At 46.6% G+C, this 20,092-nt stretch overlaps 1 protein-coding gene across 21 annotated transcripts in view; it reads right to left on the minus strand.

Annotated features, from left to right (window-relative positions):
- Window positions 1-20,092, minus strand: part of CACNA1A (calcium voltage-gated channel subunit alpha1 A) — a 424,329-nt gene that overhangs the window by 234,396 nt on the left and 169,841 nt on the right. For 15 of the 21 annotated variants that reach the window (XM_078360718.1, XM_078360717.1, XM_078360715.1 and 12 more), the window contains exons 4-5: window positions 15,633-15,738; window positions 12,625-12,764 (exon numbers count right to left, since the gene is read on the minus strand). In XM_078360718.1, the coding sequence (XP_078216844.1) occupies window positions 12,625-12,764; window positions 15,633-15,738 (246 nt within the window). Of the gene's footprint in view, window positions 1-12,624; window positions 12,765-15,632; window positions 15,739-15,850; window positions 15,932-15,967; window positions 16,083-20,092 lie in introns of all 21 variants that reach the window. The other 6 variants (XM_078360723.1, XM_054249538.2, XM_078360721.1 and 3 more) reach the window with 3 other exon arrangements.

Raw genomic sequence — 20,092 nt, forward strand, 5'->3', positions numbered from 1 at the left:
CTATATCACTTTCTCCTTCTTCAGAGTGCCCGTGGATAAATAACATCCATAAACCCAGCCCAGTATGTGTCAGACATTAGCTCAAGAAACCACGAAAACAACTCCATAAGGTGGGAGTATTTTGTTGTTGTTGTTTTGTGTGTTTGTTTGAGACAGGGTCTCACTCTGTTGCCCAGGTGGACTGCAGTGGTGCAATCACAGCTCACTGAAGCCTCGACCTCCTGGGCTCAAGTGATTCTTCCACCTCAGCCTCCTGAGTAGCTGGGATTGCAGGCACACACTATCACACCCAGACAATTTTCAATTTGTTTTGTTTTTGTAGAGATGAAGTTTTACCATGTTGCCCAGAATGGCCTTAAAAGTCCTGAGTTCAAGCAATCCACCCTCCTCGGCTTCCCAAGGTGTTGGGATTACAAGCATGAGCCACTGTGCCCCGCTAAGTCAGGAATGTTACTACTCTCATTTTCAAGATGAAGAAATGAAAGATTCAGGGAGGTGCAGTAACTTGCTCAAGGTCACGCAACTTGAAAAGAGTGAAGTCAGGTTGGGAATCTATGCTAACCCCAAAGCCCAAGTCTTAACCACTATGCTTCCTTACATGTCTGTGTAGACTGGCTGTCCTCATTTAAAGATGCCTGCATAAGAAGCAGCTGGGTTGCAAAAGAACATTAAAAAATTATTTTTTTAGACAGTCTCATTCTGTTTGCCAGGCATGGTGGCTCATGCCTGTAATCCCAGCACTTTGAGAGGCCAAGGCAGGTGGGTCACTGAGGTCAGGAGTTTGAGACCCACCTGACCAACATGGTGAAACCCTGTCTTTACTAAAAATGAAAAAATTAGCCAGGCATGGTGGTGTGCACCTGTAATCCCAGCTACTTGGGAGGCTGAGGTGGGAGTGCTTGAACCCGGGAGGTGAGGCCTTCAGTGAGCAGAGCTCGTGCCACTGCACTCCAGCTTGGGCAACAGGTGAGACCCTGTCCCGAGAAAAAAGGAAAAGAAAAAAAGAGTCTCGCTTTGTTGTGAGTGTGGTGGCGCAATCTTGGCCTCCTGGCCTCGAGCAGCCTGCCAGGCAGCCACCTCCCTGCCCTGGTGAGAGGAGAGGACTCGTTAGGGATGCAAACTGTAGAGGCAGTGGACAGATGCCCCTTGGAGGCAGGCTGGTATTTGTCATAGCAATTCAAGAGAACAAGACCTCAGTCGGCCCCCAAACCTGCAGAGAGAGATGGATGGCAAGGTCTTCTCTAGCCCCACAGGGAAAATGGCCAAGAAGCTCGGTATGGAGCAAGGTCACCTGGCCATCTGGCCTTCGCTCAGTCCCTCTCCAACCCAGCGGGAGGCAGAAGGAGGGAAGAGAACATTTCAGCATGATACGGTATGCTGAGAGCTGTCCAGGGTGCTGAAACCTGTAACCCACTAGGCTTCCAACGTTTGCTCCTTGAGTTTGTATGGAGTCTTCTGAAAGCAGACTCCAAGGCAAGAACTGGGGCCCAGTGGTTAAGTTGGAAGATGATCCAAGGAATTACAAGGGAGGAATGAGGAAGAGAGAGATTGGGAAACAGGGCATTAGTTAATAGGTCTTATGGTGAACCACCAGGATTCAAATTTACTGAGGAGCCTCTGTGATGCTGTGAAATAACATATTTTCAGTTTTTCCCACTGAGCGAAGAGGAAGCCAAGGTGTTTATACACCAAATTCTAGCTCACTGGTTGAGGGATACTCCTGAGGTTGTTAAGCATCTCGTGTGGGGGTTGAGCAAACTCTGTGATGCCAGAGATGGCCCTCCAACAGAGATGTAGAGAGATGGGAGTGTACCAAGAGGTCAGCTTGCATAGGTACTGACCACTGAAGCTGCAGGTGAACTTAGAGGTATGCTAGGTAAATAAGGCATGGAGAACTTGTAGCATCTACCACACACCCCCAACCCCACAAAAAGAATTTAGGTTTTGTTCCTTCAGTTCGCCAACTTTCATGTGTGATGCAAACCCTAGGAGGTAGACACTAGTTTAGCTCTCTTTTTCCAGGTGAGAATACTGAAGTTGAGTGAGTTCAACTCATATTCTCAGTGTCATTGAGGAAAGAGCTTCCTCTGACTCTGAAGTCAGGGCCTTAACCACGGTGGTAGGCCAGTTTCTCATTTCTTGAAATCTCTTCTGCTCCTGTTTTCTCCCAGCCATACTGGAACCCAAGATCGGGGAGGGGAAGGAAGGATCACCCTGACTTTCCATGCCCAGAGAGCTCTATTCAAATTCTCAAGTTTATTTTCCTTGGCAAACCTGACCTTAGGGAAATAGTGTAGGATTTAAGAAAAATGGTTTCTAGATCCAGATCTGCCTTAGTTCAAATCCTGGGTCCACCACTTATGAGAGAGATGCTCTGGTTTGAATATTTCAAACCTTCCAAAACTCGTGTTGAAATGTGTTTTATATTATTATTTTTTGACACGGGGTCTCACTCTGTCACCGAGGGTGGAGTGCAGTGGTATGTGTGCATTATAGGCCATGCAGCCTTGACTTTGAACTTCTCAGTCTTCATAACTGTAAAAAATAAATTGCTTTTCTTTATAAATTATTCAGTTTCAGGTGTTCTAAGCAACAGAAAACAGACTAAAACAGTAGGTATTTAGTGTCTTTGAGCCTCAATTGCTCCATTTGTAAAGGGGGATAATAATATTTATTTAACCTCGAGGGTTGTAAGAATTTTATTTCTATTTTTACTTTTAGAGACAGTCTTGCTCTGTCACCCAGGCTGGAGTGCAGGGGTGTGATCACAGTTCACTGCAGCCTCAAATTCCTGGGCTCAAGCAATCCTCCTGCCTCAGCCTCCTCATTAGCTGGGACTATAGGCATGGGCCACCACACCTGGCTAACTTAAAAATAAACTTTTTATAGAGACAGCATCTTGCTATGCTGCACAGGCTGGTCTCAAACTCCTAGGCTCAAGTGATCCTCCTGATTTGGCCTCCCAAAGTGCTGAGATTAAGGTGGGTGCCTATGTACGTACATTGTATATCATGTTGTAAGCATCTCCTAAGTTTTAGTTTATCAATGTTGCCAGCACTGTTAATAAGAGGTATTACATTCCCAAGGATGCTGGGTTGACCAGTGCTATCCTAGGTTTAGAGAAGTGTCCTAGCAGAGTGCTTGAGATCGATCCCTTAGCAGCTGTGTGACCCCCTTGCAAACAGCTTAACCTCTCTGAGCCTCAGATTCATCTGTACAAAGGCTAGTGAGGCTAAATGTGACAATGCACATAAAACTCTTAATGTAGTCCCTGCCACACAGTACATACTCAAGAAATGATAAGAATAACAACTATTGCAGCTAACGTCACTGCTGGTGTTGTTGGAAGATGGAAGGAACTAGCTCCTGCTGCTAGGAAGTGATGTGGTTCCTGGTGAAACACAGTCCGGCAAATATCATGACAACCATATGCTTTGAACAATAAAAAGGATTGATGCTGTCTCAATGGAATAACTCATGGAGAATGACTAAAAGCATTTGTGTCACAGTGGGGAATCCTTTTGGTACCAAGGATGACAGATCTGTGGAGGGGAGAAATTACTGCAGAGATACAGTAAAATATAAGGTGGCTGGTATTTATAGGAACTGTTGTTGGTCTCATGAGTTAGAATGCTGGTTGTGTTTTGTTGTTGCTTTTGGAATGCTGTTTACATGAGAAGGCAACTCAGAGAAGTTGCATGGGGCAGGGGTGAAAAAAGAAGGTAAGACACAACTGCATGTATTTATTCAATTAATCGAAAAGGAGAGAGAATATGAGAGGTATATGGTCAAGACACTGACCCCCCTGAGATTGGTTTCCTCAACTATCTAATACAAAGCGAGGGAACTGGGATTATTCTCTGAGGATCCCTTTCTAATTCTCTGGAAAGAGGCCATAAGCTAGTCAGGGGGCAAGAGGAAGGAAGAGAGAGCTGGGCCCTAGTGGCAGAACCCAAGGGGTGATATTAAGCATTTATGCCACTCCCATTGCCCACGAAGCCAGGGTCCCAGGCTCTGTGACATGAAGACACCTTCTTTTTTTTTTTTTTGAGACAGAGTCTCACTCAGTTGCCAGGCGCCAGGCTGGAGTGCAGTGGCACGATCTCAGTCCACTGCAATCTCCGCCTCCTGGGTTCAAGCAATTCTCCTGCCTCAGCCTCCCGGGTAGCTGGGATTACAGGCACGCGCCACCATGCCTGGCTAATTTTTTTGTATTTTTAGTAGAGACGGGGTTTCACCATGTTGGCCAGTATGGTCTCGATCTCTCGACCTCATGATCTGCCCGCCTCAGCCTCCCAAAGTGCTGGGGTTACAGGCTTGAGCCACTGCGCCCGGCCTGAAGATACCTTCTTACTCTAGAATACCCCTTGTCACCATTTCTGCATGACTTGGGGCAAACTACTTCACCTCTTTGTGAGTAGAACAGAAGGGCTGAACTAGCCAGAGCCCGTGGAGCCTTAAAATGCAATGATGCCAGAAAGACCAAAAACAACATCTTTCCCTGCTGGTCCCTGTACACGTGCATCTTTTCCTTGCCTCCGATCTTCAACAAAACAGCCCAAAGCCTGAGAGAGTTTACAGACTCTTCTAAAAAGGAACATTTGTTTTCACAGAGTCAGAAAATGTCAGAGCTGGCAAAGACCCAGAGCTTCTCTTTGTCTTATATCTCATCCGATGCTCAGGACATCTGCCATAGACTCCTGGACTATCTGACTATATCAGTGGGTTGGTCCCATCTTAAACAGCTTAGTAAATTTCCCAGAACACTCATTATTAGAAGTGTTACCATTTTCCAGCTTAATAGCCATTCATTTTACTGAACATTTATTCTGTGCCAAGTACAGTGCCAACCCTGTGAATAAAAAAAGAAAAAAAACCAATTGTGTTTACCCCCTTCTCTGGGGAGATTCAGTCTCTCTTCTCAACATGCACAATTTGTGTTATTTGATCTCTTCGATATTTATATATATTTGAACGTTACAGTAAACGCACTGTCATCTCAGACATACAGCCAAGCTTCTGAAATCTTTCTCTCACACATTTTAAGTTTCATAATCGGAACACAAATGCAATGAAAATATGCCTTACAAGAGCTTGACAAAATTACAGAGTTAGGATTTCTCTGAGGCTCTGAGCCTCAGAGAACAAAGAACAAACAGATATTCACGGGCAAGATCTTTTCCACCAAACTTCACCCAAGAAGAAGGCAAACACCTCGGCAGTCCACAAAAACAATGAATGATGTTTTAACGCTGTGGTTTGCTTCAGGAATCTGAGAGGACAAGAGATTAATCAGAAAGTACTCATCAGGACGGGCGTGGTGGCTCACACCTGTAATCCCAGCATTTTGGGAGGCTGAGGTGGGGGTATCACCTGACACCAGGAGTTCAAGATCAGCCTGGCTAGTATGGTGAAACCCCATCTCTATTAAAAATACAAAAATTAACCAGGCATGGCAGTGCAGGCCTGTAATACCAGCTACTCGGGAGGTTGAGGTAGGAGAACTGCTGGAACCCAAGAGGCGGAGGCTGCAGTGAGCTGAGATTCCGTCATTGGACTCCAGCCTGGAAGACAGAGTGAGACTCTGTATCAAAAAAAGAAAAAAAATGGAAGTACTCATTAAAGTAATCATTGTCTCAATGTCAAATTAATGTATTTGAGTCCCTTCCTCTCTGAAACATAGAATTAAGTGTCTACTGTGCTTCTCCACCATTGACATTGTGCAGAAGGCTAGGTCTGCATGATGTGTGTGTATGTGTGTGTGTATGAGTACGTGCGTGCTTGTGCGTGTATGTGTGTGTGCATGTATGTTGTGTATGTGTGTGACATGTATGTGTGTGTGTATGTGTATGTGCGTGTATGTGGATTTTTTTTTTTGAGACGGAGTGTCACTCTGTTGCCCAGACTGGAGTACAGTGGCACAATCTTCAGTTCACTGCAACCTCTGCCTCCTGGATTCAAGCGATTCTTTTGCCTCAGCCTCCCAAGATACTGGGATTACAGGCACACACCACACCATCACACCAGGCTAATTATTATTTTTTTTTTTTTGCATTTTTGGTACAGATGGGTTTTCACCATGTTGGCCAGGCTGGTCTCAAACTCCTGAACTCAAGTGATCCGCCTGCCTTGGCCTCCTAAAGTGCTGGGATTATAGGCATGAGCCACTGTGCCCAGCCTGGATTTTTTTTTTTGTTTAATTTTTCAGACAAAAATCTCACTTTGTTGCCCAAGCTGGCCTTTAATTCCTGGGCTCAAGGAATCCTCCCACCTTAGTTTCCCTAGTAGCTGGAATTCCAGGGATTTGCCACTGCACCAGCTCATACAGAACTTTTGTTTCTTCTTGCTGTTCCTAGCTTATAACCCAATAGGACAGTAAACAGCACCCTGGAGTTTGGAGTAATAAAATCTGAGCGATGTGCCTGATTTGAAGGAGCCAGAACCACCGGACAATGAGGATAATTGATTACCAGAGAAACAAGAGCAAGAAAAGCAACTGAAATAAATGCATGATGAATTTAAAAAAGAAAGGAACGCAATCTAGAATAGTAGCTCTTCATGATAGGGTCAGGTTTCTCTGAGAATCTAATAAATACTACAGACCAGAAAAAATATATATATGCACACACAATTTTTTTTGCATAAAATTTCAGTGGGTGCGGCTGCACATGATGGCTCACAACTATAATCCCAGCACTTTGGGAGGCCGAGATGAGTGGATCACCTGAGGCCGGGAGTTTGAGACCAGCCTGACCAACATGGAGAAACTCTGTCTGTACTAAAAATACAAAATTAGCCGGGCGTGGTAGCACATTCCTGTAACCCCAGCTATTCAGGAGGCTGAGGCAGGAGAATCACTTGAACCCGGGAGGCGGAGGTTGTGGTGAGCTGAGATCATGCCGTTGCGGTCCAGCCTGGGCAACAAGAGCAAAACCCTGTCTCAAAAAAAAAAAAATTCAGTGGGTTCATTCATCCCAACTATGAGCTCCCAGCCTTAGGACCTATCTGTTCCAGATGAAGAACTTCTCCCCTAGAGGAATGAATCTAGAATCTCCTCCACTAGATGACAGGAAATGAGAAGAAAGGCCACCCTGTTGTAAGCAGGGAGATACAGACACTTACAACTCACAAACTGACCTACTGAATGACGGCCTCCAGTTTCATGGGGCCCACTAGGTGCCTGTATTAGTCAGGGTTCTCCAGAGGGACAAAACTAATAGGATAGATGTATACATGAAAATGAGTTCATTAAGGAGAACTGACTCACACAGTCACAAGGTAAAGTCCCACAATAGTCTATCTGCAGTCTGCAGAGCAAGAAAGCCAATGGTGAATCCGTCTAAGCCCTCAATCCTCAAAAGTGGGGAAGCCGACAGTCAGCCTTCAGTCTGTGGTCAAGGCCTGAGAGCTCCTGGCAAACCACTGGTGTAAAGAACTTGGAGTTGGACAATCGAGGGCAGGAAACATCCAGCACGGGGGAAAGATGAAGGCAGGAAGACTCAGGAAGTCTGCTCTTTCCAACTTCTGCCTGCTTTTATTCTGGCCGCACTGGCAGCTGATTAGATGATGCCCACAGATTGAGGGTGGGTCTGCCTCTCCTGGTTCACTGCCTCAAATGTTCATCTCCTTTGGCAACACCCTCACAGATGCGCCCAGGAACAACACTTTGCATCCTTCAAGACAATCAAGTTGACAATCAGTATATTAACTATCACAGTGCTCAGCAGTATATGAGTTTCCCTAAGTGTTTCCATAACCATGTTATCATGAAAAACAGGGCTGCAAAAGCCCATCCATGATAGATTGGATAAAGAAAATGTGGTATGTATACACCATGGAATACTATGCAGCCATAAAAAAGAATAAGATCATGTCCTTTGCAGGGACATGGTGGAGCTGGAAGCCGTTATTCTTCACACACTAATGCAGAAACAGAAAACCAGATGCTGCGTGTTCTCACTTGTAAGTAGGAGCTAAATGATGAGAACACATGGACACACAGAGGTGAACAACACACATTGGGGCCTTTTGGAGGGTGAAAGACGGGAGGACGGAGAGGATCAAGAAAAATAACTAACAGGTACTAGGCTTAATACTTAGTACTGGGTGATGAAATCACCTGTACAACAAAGCCCCATGGCACAACTTTACGCATGTAAGAGATCTGCACTTGTACCACTAAACTTAAAAGTTTTTTTAAAACCTGCACACGGATTTTTAAGGCTCCTTCCTGCCAGCAAGGTCAAGCCAGCCCCAGCCAGCAGCAGCCAGCCCCCAGAGAGCATGAATTGGCACAACCACTTTGCAGAGCCATTTGGCAACATCTAGTGGGGCTGAGGATGCATGCAGTATACAAGTCAGCAGTTCCACTCCTGGGCATGGGCCCTAGAGAAACTCACTCGGGAGAAAGCAGGGACAGTTTGCTTCAAAATTGCCCAAAGCCAGAAACAATCCAAACAGATAAATGCACAGCAGCATAGTCCTATCATGGAATACTATGCAGTCATGAAAATGGACATATAAGAGCTATTTAATCACATTTCATGTTGATTACAAAAGTCAGGTTAGAAGAAAACATTTACAGAGGAATGTAACAGTTTGAAAACCAGTTCCTTCCTTCCTTCCTTCCTTCCTTCCTTCCTTTTCTTCCTTCCTTCCTTCCTTCTTTCCTCCTTCCCTCTTTCCTTCTCCCCTCCCTCCTCCTCTCCTCTCCTCTCCCCTCCCCTCCCCTCTTCTTTCTCTCTCTCTCTCCTTCTCCCCGTCTCTTTCTCTTTCTTTCACAAGGTCTTACTTCATTACCCAGGCTGGAGTGCGGTGGTACAGTCATGGCTCACTGCAGCCTTGACTTCCTGGGCTCAGGTGATCCTCCCACCTTAGCCTCCCGAGTCACTGGGACTACAGGCATATGTCATCATGCCTAGGTAACTTACTGCATTTTTTTTTTGTATAGATGGGGTTTTGCTATGTTGCCCAGAATGGTCCTGGACTCAGGCAATCTTCCTGCCTTGGTATCTCAAAGTGCTAGGATTACAAGTGTGAGCCACCACACCCGGCCTTTATTTCTTAAACAAAACAAAACAAAACAATTATTTTTTAGGGACAGGGTCTTGCTCTGTTGCCCAAGCTGGAGTGCAGTCACAGCTCACTGCAGCGTTGACCTTCTGGGCTCAAGTGATCCTTCCATCTCAGCCTCCTGAGTACTGGGACTACAGGAGCACACCATCATGTCCAGCTAATTATTTTATTATGTCGGATTTCATTTTGTAGAGATGGGGTTTCACTACATTGGCCAGGCTGGTCTCAAACTTCTGGCCTCAAGTGATCCTTCAATCTTTGCCTCCTAAATTGCTAGGATTACAGGTGTGAGCCACCATTCCCAGCCCACGTATTTCTTATCTATGTAGGTAGTCGGAGTGTAAGCTATTCTCATTCTGACGCTGTTTCAGATGCATTTTTAAGTGTAAAATAGGTAGCATAAAGTGTAAATATGTACGTGGAAACAATAAAAATAAAATTCAGGAAAGTACTTCTGGATGGGAGAGAGAAAACAGGGGTCTAGGGAGGGAGAAAACAGGGATTAGAAAGGTTTTACTTTGCTGGGCGTGGTGGCTCATGCCTGTAATCCCAGCACTTTGGGAGGCCGAGGCAGGTGGATCACTTGAGGTCAGGAGGTTGAGACCAGCTTAGCCAACATGGTGTAAACCCGTCTCTACTAATAATATAAAAATCAGGTAGGTGTCATGGCATACCCTGTAACCCAAGCTACTTGGGAGGCTGAGGCAGGAGAATCACTTGAACTCAGGACGCAGAGGTTGCAGTGAGCTGAGATTGTACCACTGCACTCTAGCTTGGGTGACAGAGGGAGACTCTGTCAGAAGGAAGGGAAAGGGAAAGGGGAAAGGGAGGAAAGAAAAAAGAAAAGTTTTGTTTTGATGGCTGGTTACTCCATTACCTCTCTATCCTCAATTCTCCCCATTCTTCTGGTCACCTTCTGCAGCCACTCAGGCCTTCTTGCTGTCGACCAAACATGCCACATATAGTCCAGCCTCAGAGCCTTCGCACTGGCTGTTCCCTTTGCCTGACACTCTGTTCCAGCTATCCTCATGGCTCACTCACTCGCCTCCCTTAGGTCTTCATCCAGATGTCATCTTCCCAGTGAAGCCTTCCCCGGCTTCCAGCACCCCTGAGCCCTGCCTGCAACACACTCTTTCCCTCCCTGCTTTATTTTTCCTCTATACCCCTCGCTGCCATCTGACACACTAGATTCATCCATCAATTTTGTCCCTCTCCATGACTAGACTATGAGCTCCATGAGAATAGGGGATTTTTCTATTTTGTTTACTTCTGTGTCCCAGAGCCTAGAACAGGACCTGGCACATAGAGGTGTTCAATAAACAGTCATTGAATAAATGAATATGTACACAGGAGTTAGAGGTGTTTGTTCTATTATTCTCTACTTAGTTTTGCATGAGATCTTGCTAGGCTGCCCAGGATGGTCTCGAACTCCTAGGATCAAGCAATCTACTTCTTCAGCCTCCTGAGTAATTGGGGTTACAGGCATGTGCCAACCGTACCCAGCTTTATATATTTTTAATTTTTATTTTGAGGAGATGTGGTCTTGCTAAGTTGCCCAGGCTGGTCTCAAACTTCTGGGCTCAATCCTCCCACCCTGGCCTCCCAAAGTGCTGGAAATACAGGCATGAACCACCCCGCCCAGCTTTACATTTCTTTAACAATAAAAAAGCCACTAGGCTGTTTCCAGATAAGTTTCCTGGTAGAGTGTAAGTGCCCAGCACCATAATATGTCCTTGGAATCCACCAAGGTTCCAAGCCACCGAACTGTGAGCACAGCTAACAAAGATCCCTTGCCACACCCAAGCCCATGAGAGCTAGCCAAAAGTCCTTACAACAGATCACAGACATCTGAAGGCCTCTACAGAAACATCCCAACGTGACACAGTTCCTTCTGCGAGAGGCAACATTGCTCTGAAACAGATCTGCATTGTGAGAGTCCAGCCAGCACAGCGTGGGTGCTGCAACCTATCACATCCGCCAGGAGAGACAGAACCTGGAGCAGCAACAAAACACGGAGAGCTATGATCCTGTAAATAATTACTATGAAAAAGGTGTCCAGGGAAGAAGGATCTTAGAATAGAAGAGCCCAGAGGAGAGCAGAGAGTGGGAAGAGGAGGAGCCAGCCATTGGTACCAGACAGTAATGTCCATACTGAAATCTAATAGAAGTCTTTACGGTCCCTGACAGAGACTGGTGGGTCATTCTCCAAATCCATTTCCCTTTTCTTCTAAGCACAATCTGACAGTTCCCAGCTTCCCTTGCAGTGATGTGTGGTCATGTGATCAAGTTCTGGCCAACAGGATATGAACGGAACAAGTATGAGCCACACCCCTTCCAACCTCATAAACCTTCCCAAGTATCACCTTCTATGCTCATTTCTCTTTCCTGGTTTGATACAGACAAGCATTGAGTTACTGGATGCTGTGGGCTGACAATGAAGAGCCACAATATGGCAAGGACCAGGGTCCCTCAGTCATTGGAGGAGATCAGCCTGACAACTAGGAACAATTATTTTGGACTTTCTTTTTTTGAGATGGGGTCTTGCTCCCAGCACTTTGGGAGGCTTTTGCCCAGGCTGAAGTTCAGTGGTATGATCATAGCTCACTGCGTCCTCCAACCCCTGGGCTCAAGCAATTCTCCCAGGTATTTACCACCATGCCTAGCTAATTTTTATTTTGTTTTATGTTTTAGGGATGACAGTCTCACTGTGTTGCCCAAGGCTGGTCTTCAACTCCTGGGCTCAAGTGATCCTCCCACCTTAGCCTCCCAAAGTGCTGAGATTCTAGACATGCACCACCACACCCAGCTCAGTTTTGAATTTTCTATGAGTGAGAAATAAACTTCTGCTGTGTGTAAGTCATTTCCTAGTTTTGAATCTTTTGTTATAGCAGCAAGTGCTACCTCATACAGGGTGCTTAGAGGAAAGTGTACACACATTTCAACCACGGTTCATCACATGTGGATCTGAAAACTCCTTGAAGACAGTGACTGTACCTTATTTAGCTTGGTTTTCTCCTTAGTCATAACCACAATCCCTTGTACTCAGACATTTTCAAAAAACATTCACCAACTTGAAATAAAGGCAAGATATCCTCAAGCAAAGCAAGAGACCAATGCATGTACAACATTTAAGACCTTGAGTTCTGTAACACATCATCTCCTGTTCATATCCCAGTTCCATCACTTACTTGCTGGGTGGCCTTAAGCAAGTTACACTCTGAGTTTCTGATTCCGCAGTGCTCAGATGGGAATATTAATATTTCCTAATTCATTGGGTTGTTGCAGGGATTAAATCAGAGAATGCCCATAAAGCACTCTAGAAGCAGCCAACTATAATGAGCTATTATTTTAATTGTAACAGAAAGCATCTGCTGTAATACACGGCTGAAATATGGATGTGGGGGGTTGGCAGAAAGGAGTCAGGTGCATAACGAGGGGAGGGAGAACACAAGGGCTCAGCCTTCCTGAGCCTGGCCTGGACCACACCAACCAAAAGCCTCATAATTCTTCAGCTAGTTAAATCTCAAGAGTACAGCATGCGCCACTTACCCCGTTAGCACCACCACGAAGTCCATGACGTTCCAGCCATTCCTCAGGTAGGAGCCTTTGTGGAAGGCAAACCCAAGGGCAATGATTTTAATTCCAGCCTCGAAACAAAAAATCCCAATGAAGTATGGTTCTGTGTCATCCTGGAAGGAAGAGAAGGCAAGGTCGGCATCTTGGGCTGGGCAGATGTTGGCAAGACCAGGGAACCAGCCCACCTAAAAATCAGTACCCAGCACCCTCTTGCTTCCGCCGACCCTCCTGCACTCACCACCCCTCACTGCCTCTTGTCCAAAGCCTTTTGGAAGCAAAGCCAACACTCAGAGAAGGCACCTTCCTCCTTCCTTCCTTTTGGGCCAACCTCACATGCCACTTTACCAAGTAGAATCATTTGCTTGCACCTGCCTTAGTCAATATGACAGCTACAGGCCACATGTGGCTATTTCAATTAAAATTAATTTAAATGCAATAAAATAAAAAAATGCAGTTCAGCAGTCACACTGGCTACATTTCAAGTGGAAATCATATTGGACAGGGCAGACGGAGAACTTTTCTGTGACTGCAGAAAGTTCTAATGGAAGCATTTGGTTTAGAGGATTTATTTGTCATACGCAGCATTCAAGGATTTGAGGGTGGAGATTGTGCACTGACCCCACCGCTAAATCTGACCCTTTAGGACGGCTCTCAGCTGGTATATACCAATACAGCCATTCAGACTGTTACAGGGTTGGGATAGGACTTCTGTACTGGCTGGTACGTGGCCGATGTCCTCACCATCAGTTCTTCTGCAGAACCTCCAGCTGGTTCTGGCTTCCAGCTGATAACATATCATATTTGAAATTAAGCTCTAAGCTCTGCTCCATCGGAGCCCCTATGTGGACATTTTCCCATCTGTTATAGCTATGTTTCTCGAGCTTCAATCATTTCATTCTGCCTAAATGATTTTTTTTTTTCATATCAGCTTGCCACTGGTATTTCTATTAGCTTACCAGTTTTTCAATGGACTCTTTTCAGTTAGCATTATTTTAAGTGAAAATGAAAAAGTCTAAACCGGGCGCGGTGGCTCAAGCCTGTAATCCCGGCACTTTGGGAGGCCGAGGCGGGTGGATCATGAGGTCAAGAGATCGAGACCATCCTGGTCAGCATGGTGAAACCCCGTCTCTACTAAAAGTACAAAAAATTAGCTGGGCATGGTGGCGCGTGTGTGTAATCCCAGCTACTCAGGAGGCTGAGGCAGGAGAATTGCCTGAACCCAGGAGGCGGAGGTTGCGGTGGGCCGAGATCGCACCATTGCACTCCAGCCTGGGTAACAAGAGCGAAACTCCGTCTAAAAAAAAAAAAAAAGTCTAAAAATCACAGGTTTGCTAGGCTAGTTATGGTTTTTAGAAGACTGTGACACTGTGAAATATGTGTTTGGTGTTTCACACTGTTTCCTGATGTACAGCTCCTACAGTCCTGGGGATCTCCAAAGGGATGACTTTTTATAGGCTAACGATTGACTCGTGGCTGGCAGCCTCTAGGTAGCTTAAGGATAGAGGCTGGTCACGGGGAAAACTGAGGCATGATTAGAGGGTTGGGATTTTCAGCCCCACCCTGCAACCTCTGGGAGAGAGGGGCCGAAAGTCAAGTTGGTTACCAATGGTCAGTGATTTCATCCCTCATGCTTATGTAAGGAGGCCTCCATAAAACCCCAAAAATGCCAGGATTCAGAGGGCTCCTGGATAGCTGAACGCATGGAGGTTCTTTGAGGGTGGAGCACCTGGGGGAGGGCATGGAAAAATCCTTTTGGGGTTTCTTCCTTCCTCCCTCACTTTTTTAAAAAAAGATATTGCCAAAACAATCATGGACATTTGAAAACCGACTGGGTCTTAGATGATTCTGAGGAACCACAGTTCATTGTGCCGGGTGTGATAACATCACTGTGTCTACATAAGAAAAAGATTCATGTTTTTTATTTGTTTAAGATGGCTTGCTCATTGCCCAGGCTGGAGTGCAGTGGCGTGATCTCAGCTCACTACAGCCTCCACCTCCTGGTTTCAAGTGATTCTCCTGCCTCAGCCTCCCGAGTAGCTGGGATTACAGGTGCTCACCACTACGCCTGGCTAATTTTTGTATTTTTAGTAGAGACGGGGTTTTACTACATCAGCCAGGCTGACCTCAAACTCCTAACCTCGAGTGATCTGCCTGCCTCAGCCTCCCAAAGTGCTGGGATTACAGGTTTGAGCCACCGCGCCCTGCCAGAAAACATCCATGTTTTTAGTGACACAGACTTAAGTGTGCGTGGTGAATTGATGTGCCTGAAATCACTTCTATCAAAAAAAGGCAAGGAAAGGAAAAGGACAGAAGAGTTGAATCTGGGGGATGGGTTCGTGGGGGCATTCACTGTACTCTGTTAACACTCTTTTGGGGTGCAGTCAACATTTTTCACGAGAATCTCGTTTGGAATAGGATTTTCTCAGGGACCATGTGACCACTTGTCACCTGAGTCTCTCCCTGCTGACACCAGATCCGCTAGATGGTGAGGGTGTGTGGCAGGCAGTGAGGGTGTCTTTCCTCTCCTATATCATTGGTGGTCATGACACTGACTGCACACAGCAACTGATGTCTGTAATCCCAACACTTTGGGAGGCTGAGGTGGAAGGATGGCTTGAGCCCAGGAGTTTGAGACCAGCCTAAGCAACCTAGTGAGACCATCATCTACAAAAAAGATAAAAGTAAGAAAATCTGGGCATGGTAGTGCCTGTAGTCCCCGCTACTGAGGAGGCTGTGGTGGGAGGATGGCTGGAGCCCAGGAGGTGGAGGCTGCAGTGAGCTACGATGAAGCCACTGTACTCCAGCCTGGGTAACAGAGCAAGATTCTGTTTTGAGAAAAAATAAAAAAAGAAATTTAGGCTTCCCATGACCTGGCTCTGGGCTCCAGCACTGAGAGCCTCCTCTGTGCCCTGCTCCACTCCCCCCAAAATCAATGGCCTGCTAGAGCTAAGGAGAAGCCCCCAAGAAAAGACATCACTCACCAGCCGTTCAGACATCGGGGTCTTGTCGTCATCAGGCAGATGCTGCTCCAGTGCGAGAACGATGCAATTCGCTATGATGGTGGCTAAAATCATGTATTCAAAGGGAGTATCAGGGAATTAAGGAACAATCTTGTTTAAAGAAAAAAAGGGTGTGTGGAGGTGCACCCACCCCCGCTGACCCCAGTGGAAAGATCTCAAGCCCTCCAGGTCCTCCCAACCTGCATCAGCACAGGTGGTATTATTCAGTTCTCCCGTCCGGAATAAATCCCTTCAGATCTCGAACCCAGAGCAGGTGACATCTAAAGGGAAATGTGGATGTTCAGCTTCCGTCTCACCTGCAATATTTATTGAACGCATATTCACTCAGTACCTGCTGGGTGCCAGACTCTCTTCTGGGCTAGGACACAGCTGACAGCAAAGCAGACAAGAGGAGAAGCTTCCTCCTGCTTCCTAGAGGAGAAGCAAATAAATAACTGCATCATGTATACTACGTGATGTACATACCATGTCAGACCTGCATATACCATGTCACACAGTACATCATATATTCTATGTGTGTAGGAAGATGGTGACGGGTACAGACAGTGGAAGGGGCCAGGGCTGCAATTTAAAATATAGTGGCAGAGCCCGGCATGATGGCAGATACCTGTGGTCCCAGCTACTTGGGAGGCTGAGGTGAGAGAATGGCTTGAGCTGAGGAGGTCAAGGCCACAGTGAGCAATGCCTGTACCACTGCACTCCAGCCTGGGTGACAGAAGGAGGCCCTGTCTCAATCAATCAATCAATCAATGATGAATTAAAAATAGATAAATAGAGGCCAAGGCAGGGGGATCACTTGAGGTCAAGACTTTGAGACCAGCCTGGCCAACATGGTGAAACCCTGTCTCTATGAAAAATACAAAAATTAGCGTGGCACGGTGGTGCACACCTGTAGTCCCAGCTACTTGGGAGGCTGAGGCAGGAGAATCGTTTGAACCTGGGAGATGGAGGCTGCAGTGAGCTGAGATCACGCCACTGCACTCCAGCCTGGGCAACAGAGTAAGACTCCATCTCAAAAATACTTAAAATAACAAATAAAACACTGTGATCAGATTTGACACCTAATGCATGAGCCACAAAAAAACAAAAAACAGATACACTGGGCTTCATCAACATTTAAACCTTTCAGTGCCTCAAAGAACATTATCAATGGGAGAAGCTCTTTGCAAATCATGTATCTGATAAGAGTCTAGTACCAGGAATATATAAAGAACATTTACAGCACAGCAACAGAAAGATAACCCAACTGAAAATGGGCAGGGGGCGGGAACAGATGTTCCTCCAAAGAAGACAGTCAAATGGCCAGTAAGTAGATGAGTGTATCAGTGATCAGGGAAATGCAAAGAAAACCCCAATGGGAGGCTGGGCACAGTGGCTCAAGCCTGTAATCCCAGCACTTTGGGAGGCCGAGGCGGGTGGATCACGAGGTCAAGAGATTGAGACCATCCTGGTCAACATGGTGAAACCCCATCTCTACTAAAAGTACAAAAAATTAGCTGGGTATGGTGGCGCGTGCCTGTAATCCCAGCTACTCAGGAGGTGGAGGTTGCGGTGAGCCGAGATCGCGCCATTGCACTCCAGCCTGGGTAACAACAGCGAAACTCCATCTCAAAAAAAAAAAAGAAAAGAAAACCCCAATGGGAAATGGCTTCACACCCACTAGGATGGCTCAACAAACAAACAAGTGTTGGTGAAGATGTGAAGAAATTGAAACTCAGGCTGGGGGAATATAAAAGAGTGTAGCCGGCCAGGTGCGGTGGCTGATGTCTGCAATCCCAGCACTTTGGGAGGCCAAGGGAGGAGGATTTCTTGAGCCCAGGAGTCTGAGACCAGCCTAGGCAACGAAGTGAGACTCTGTCTCTACAAAAATTACAAAAAATTAGCTGGGCATGGTGGCACAGGCCTGTAGTGCCAGCTACTTGGGAGGCTGAGGTGAGAGGATTGCTTGAGCCCTAGGAGGCTGAGGCTGCAGTGAGCCATGACCGTACCATTGCACTCCAGCCTGGGCAACAGGAGCGAGACCCTGTCTCAAGACACCACCAGCAGCAGCAGCAGCAGCAAAACACTGGGGCAACTGCTGTAGAAAACCGTTGTTGGTTCTGCAAAAAGTTAAGCACAGAATTACCATGTGACACAGTAACTCCACTCCCAAGTATACACACACAAGGACTGTAAAACAGGTACTCCAAACCAACACAAATGTTCACAGCAGCACTAGTCACAACAGCCAAAAAGTGAAACAGCTTAAATTTCATCAATGGATAAACAGATCAACAAAACGTGGTCTACCTATAGAATGGAATAGTATTCAGCCATAAAAAGGAATGAAGTACTGACACATGTTACAACAGGAATGAACCTTGGGAACGTTATGCCAAGTGAAAGGAGCTAGACATAAAAGACCACATATTGTATAATTCCATGTACGTAAAATGTCTGGAATAGGCAGAGACAGACAGCAGATTCGTGGTTCCTGGGGAATGGGAAGGGAAATGGGAATCACTGCTTAATGTTTTAGAACTAGATAAAGGTGACAGTTACACAACAATGGGAATGTACTAAATACCTCTCTTTCTTTTCTTTTCTTTCTTTTTGTAAAGAAACAGGACCTTGCTCTGTCACCCAGGCTGGAGTACAGTAGCATGATCATAGCTCACTGCAGCCTTGAATTCCTAGGCTCATACGATCCTCCTGCCTCAGCCTCCTGAGTAGCTGGGACCACAGGTGCATACCACTATGTGTGCCTATTTTTTTTTTTTTTTTTTTTTTTGGTAAGAGACAGAGTCTTACTTTGTTGCCCAGGCTGGTCTGGAACTCCCGGGCTCAAGTGATCTTCCTGCCTCAGCCTCATCGCAGCCATGAGCCACTGTGCCCAGCCCTAAATGCCACTTGAAAATGGTTAATTGCATTATATGAATTTTACCTCAATAAAAAAAATACAGTGATCAGAGCAGACCTCTGAGAATCTGCTCTTTCAACTCAGGGGAGGGGTCATCCACATGCGTATCTCTAGATACCCCATTTGCATTCTCTCCAGTTTGCACAAACTCCTCCCTGCATCCTGGGAGCTCTCATCCGGGTTGAGGAGGCCTCCCTCCCTAGTGCCCACCGGAGGGTCTGCAGGGCAGGTAGGGAGGGTCCATCTTATTCACTTCCTACTAGCTCCCGACCTGCTGATCAGCTGGTGAAAGGGAAAGTCCCTTGTCCCCCTGCCAGACCCCTCAGAAGTGTCCCACGCCAACAGGCTCTGTGTACAGATCTGGCAATCTCTGAGAAGGACGTGTAGACACTGGAGAAGTGGCTGCTTGAGTGAAAAAGCCACAGGGTGTTGGTTACTGCAGAGCAACCTCGGCACTAGGTTTGGGGCTGAATCATTCTCCTTGGTGGGGCTGTCCGGGCACTGTAGCACATTCAACAGTATCCCCAGCCTCTGTGTGTTAGATGCCAGTAGCATCCCCTCCTGTCCAGTGATGACAACCTCAAGTGGTCTCTGAACCCTGCTCAGTGTCCCCTGGGGGCACCGAAATCCCGTGTTCTGTAGATATACCAATTAGTGCGTCTTGCGCAACTTGACCATGTTAAACCCCTCCCCTCCTCCTAGCTCTATCCTCTGGAAAATTAACTGGTTTCAGTCTCCCCTTCTGCCTTGCAGTTAGGTTTGGCATTTTGGAAGCGCCATAAAACCATCCCTTCCAGGCTGGAGGGAGAGTGAAACCCGATTTCCAGCTGGGAAAACAGAGTCTGAAACAGAACTCCCCTCAGTAAAAGTCTCGGAAAACCAGGCTTCCTTTTGTCACCAGCTTCAGCCTTTGCCTCCAGCTGAAAGCAGCTGAAGGCAAGCTCCACGCACACTCTGAAAAGCAAAATATGAGACTCAGGGCAATTTGGAGAGCCAACAAAAGCCGGCCTTGCCGACGATATTCTCTGATTGGCTTTCTGCCTCCAAGCTGACAAGCGTTAGGAGACCAGAGAACAAAGCTGGGCTGTGTTGCACAAATACTCCACTCTGCCTCACCCTGCAGCCCGGAAAATAAGAGACAATATTTGTACACAGAGCAGAAATGCCAAGCCCTTCCCCGGTCTCCTCTCGCTGTGATTTGAAGCTGACTTCGCTTCCTCTCCCTGCCAAGTCAGCCTCCTTACATGTGCTTCTTCCATCCCACTCCTCAGGTCCCCTGGCCTCCTGCCCCTCAATGGCAGGGATATGACTTCCTTTGCATCAGCTCTGGCACTGAAGGTTCCAGGAAGAGTCCCAGCAGGCCAGCATGCAGCATGCAGCACTTTTATGGGCTGCATTATCAGGGTTTCAACTGGCCAGTATCACCTGGATTTCAGACCCAGGGCTCTCTGGGTGTAGCAATGAAGCCTTATCATGTAGGCAAAAAGAAAGAGGTTCTTCTCTCCCACCCTGCTTCATTTTC

The sequence above is a fragment of the Callithrix jacchus genome, chromosome 22, assembly GCF_049354715.1.
Source record: "Callithrix jacchus isolate 240 chromosome 22, calJac240_pri, whole genome shotgun sequence".
In the NCBI taxonomy this organism is placed as follows: domain Eukaryota; kingdom Metazoa; phylum Chordata; class Mammalia; order Primates; family Cebidae; genus Callithrix; species Callithrix jacchus.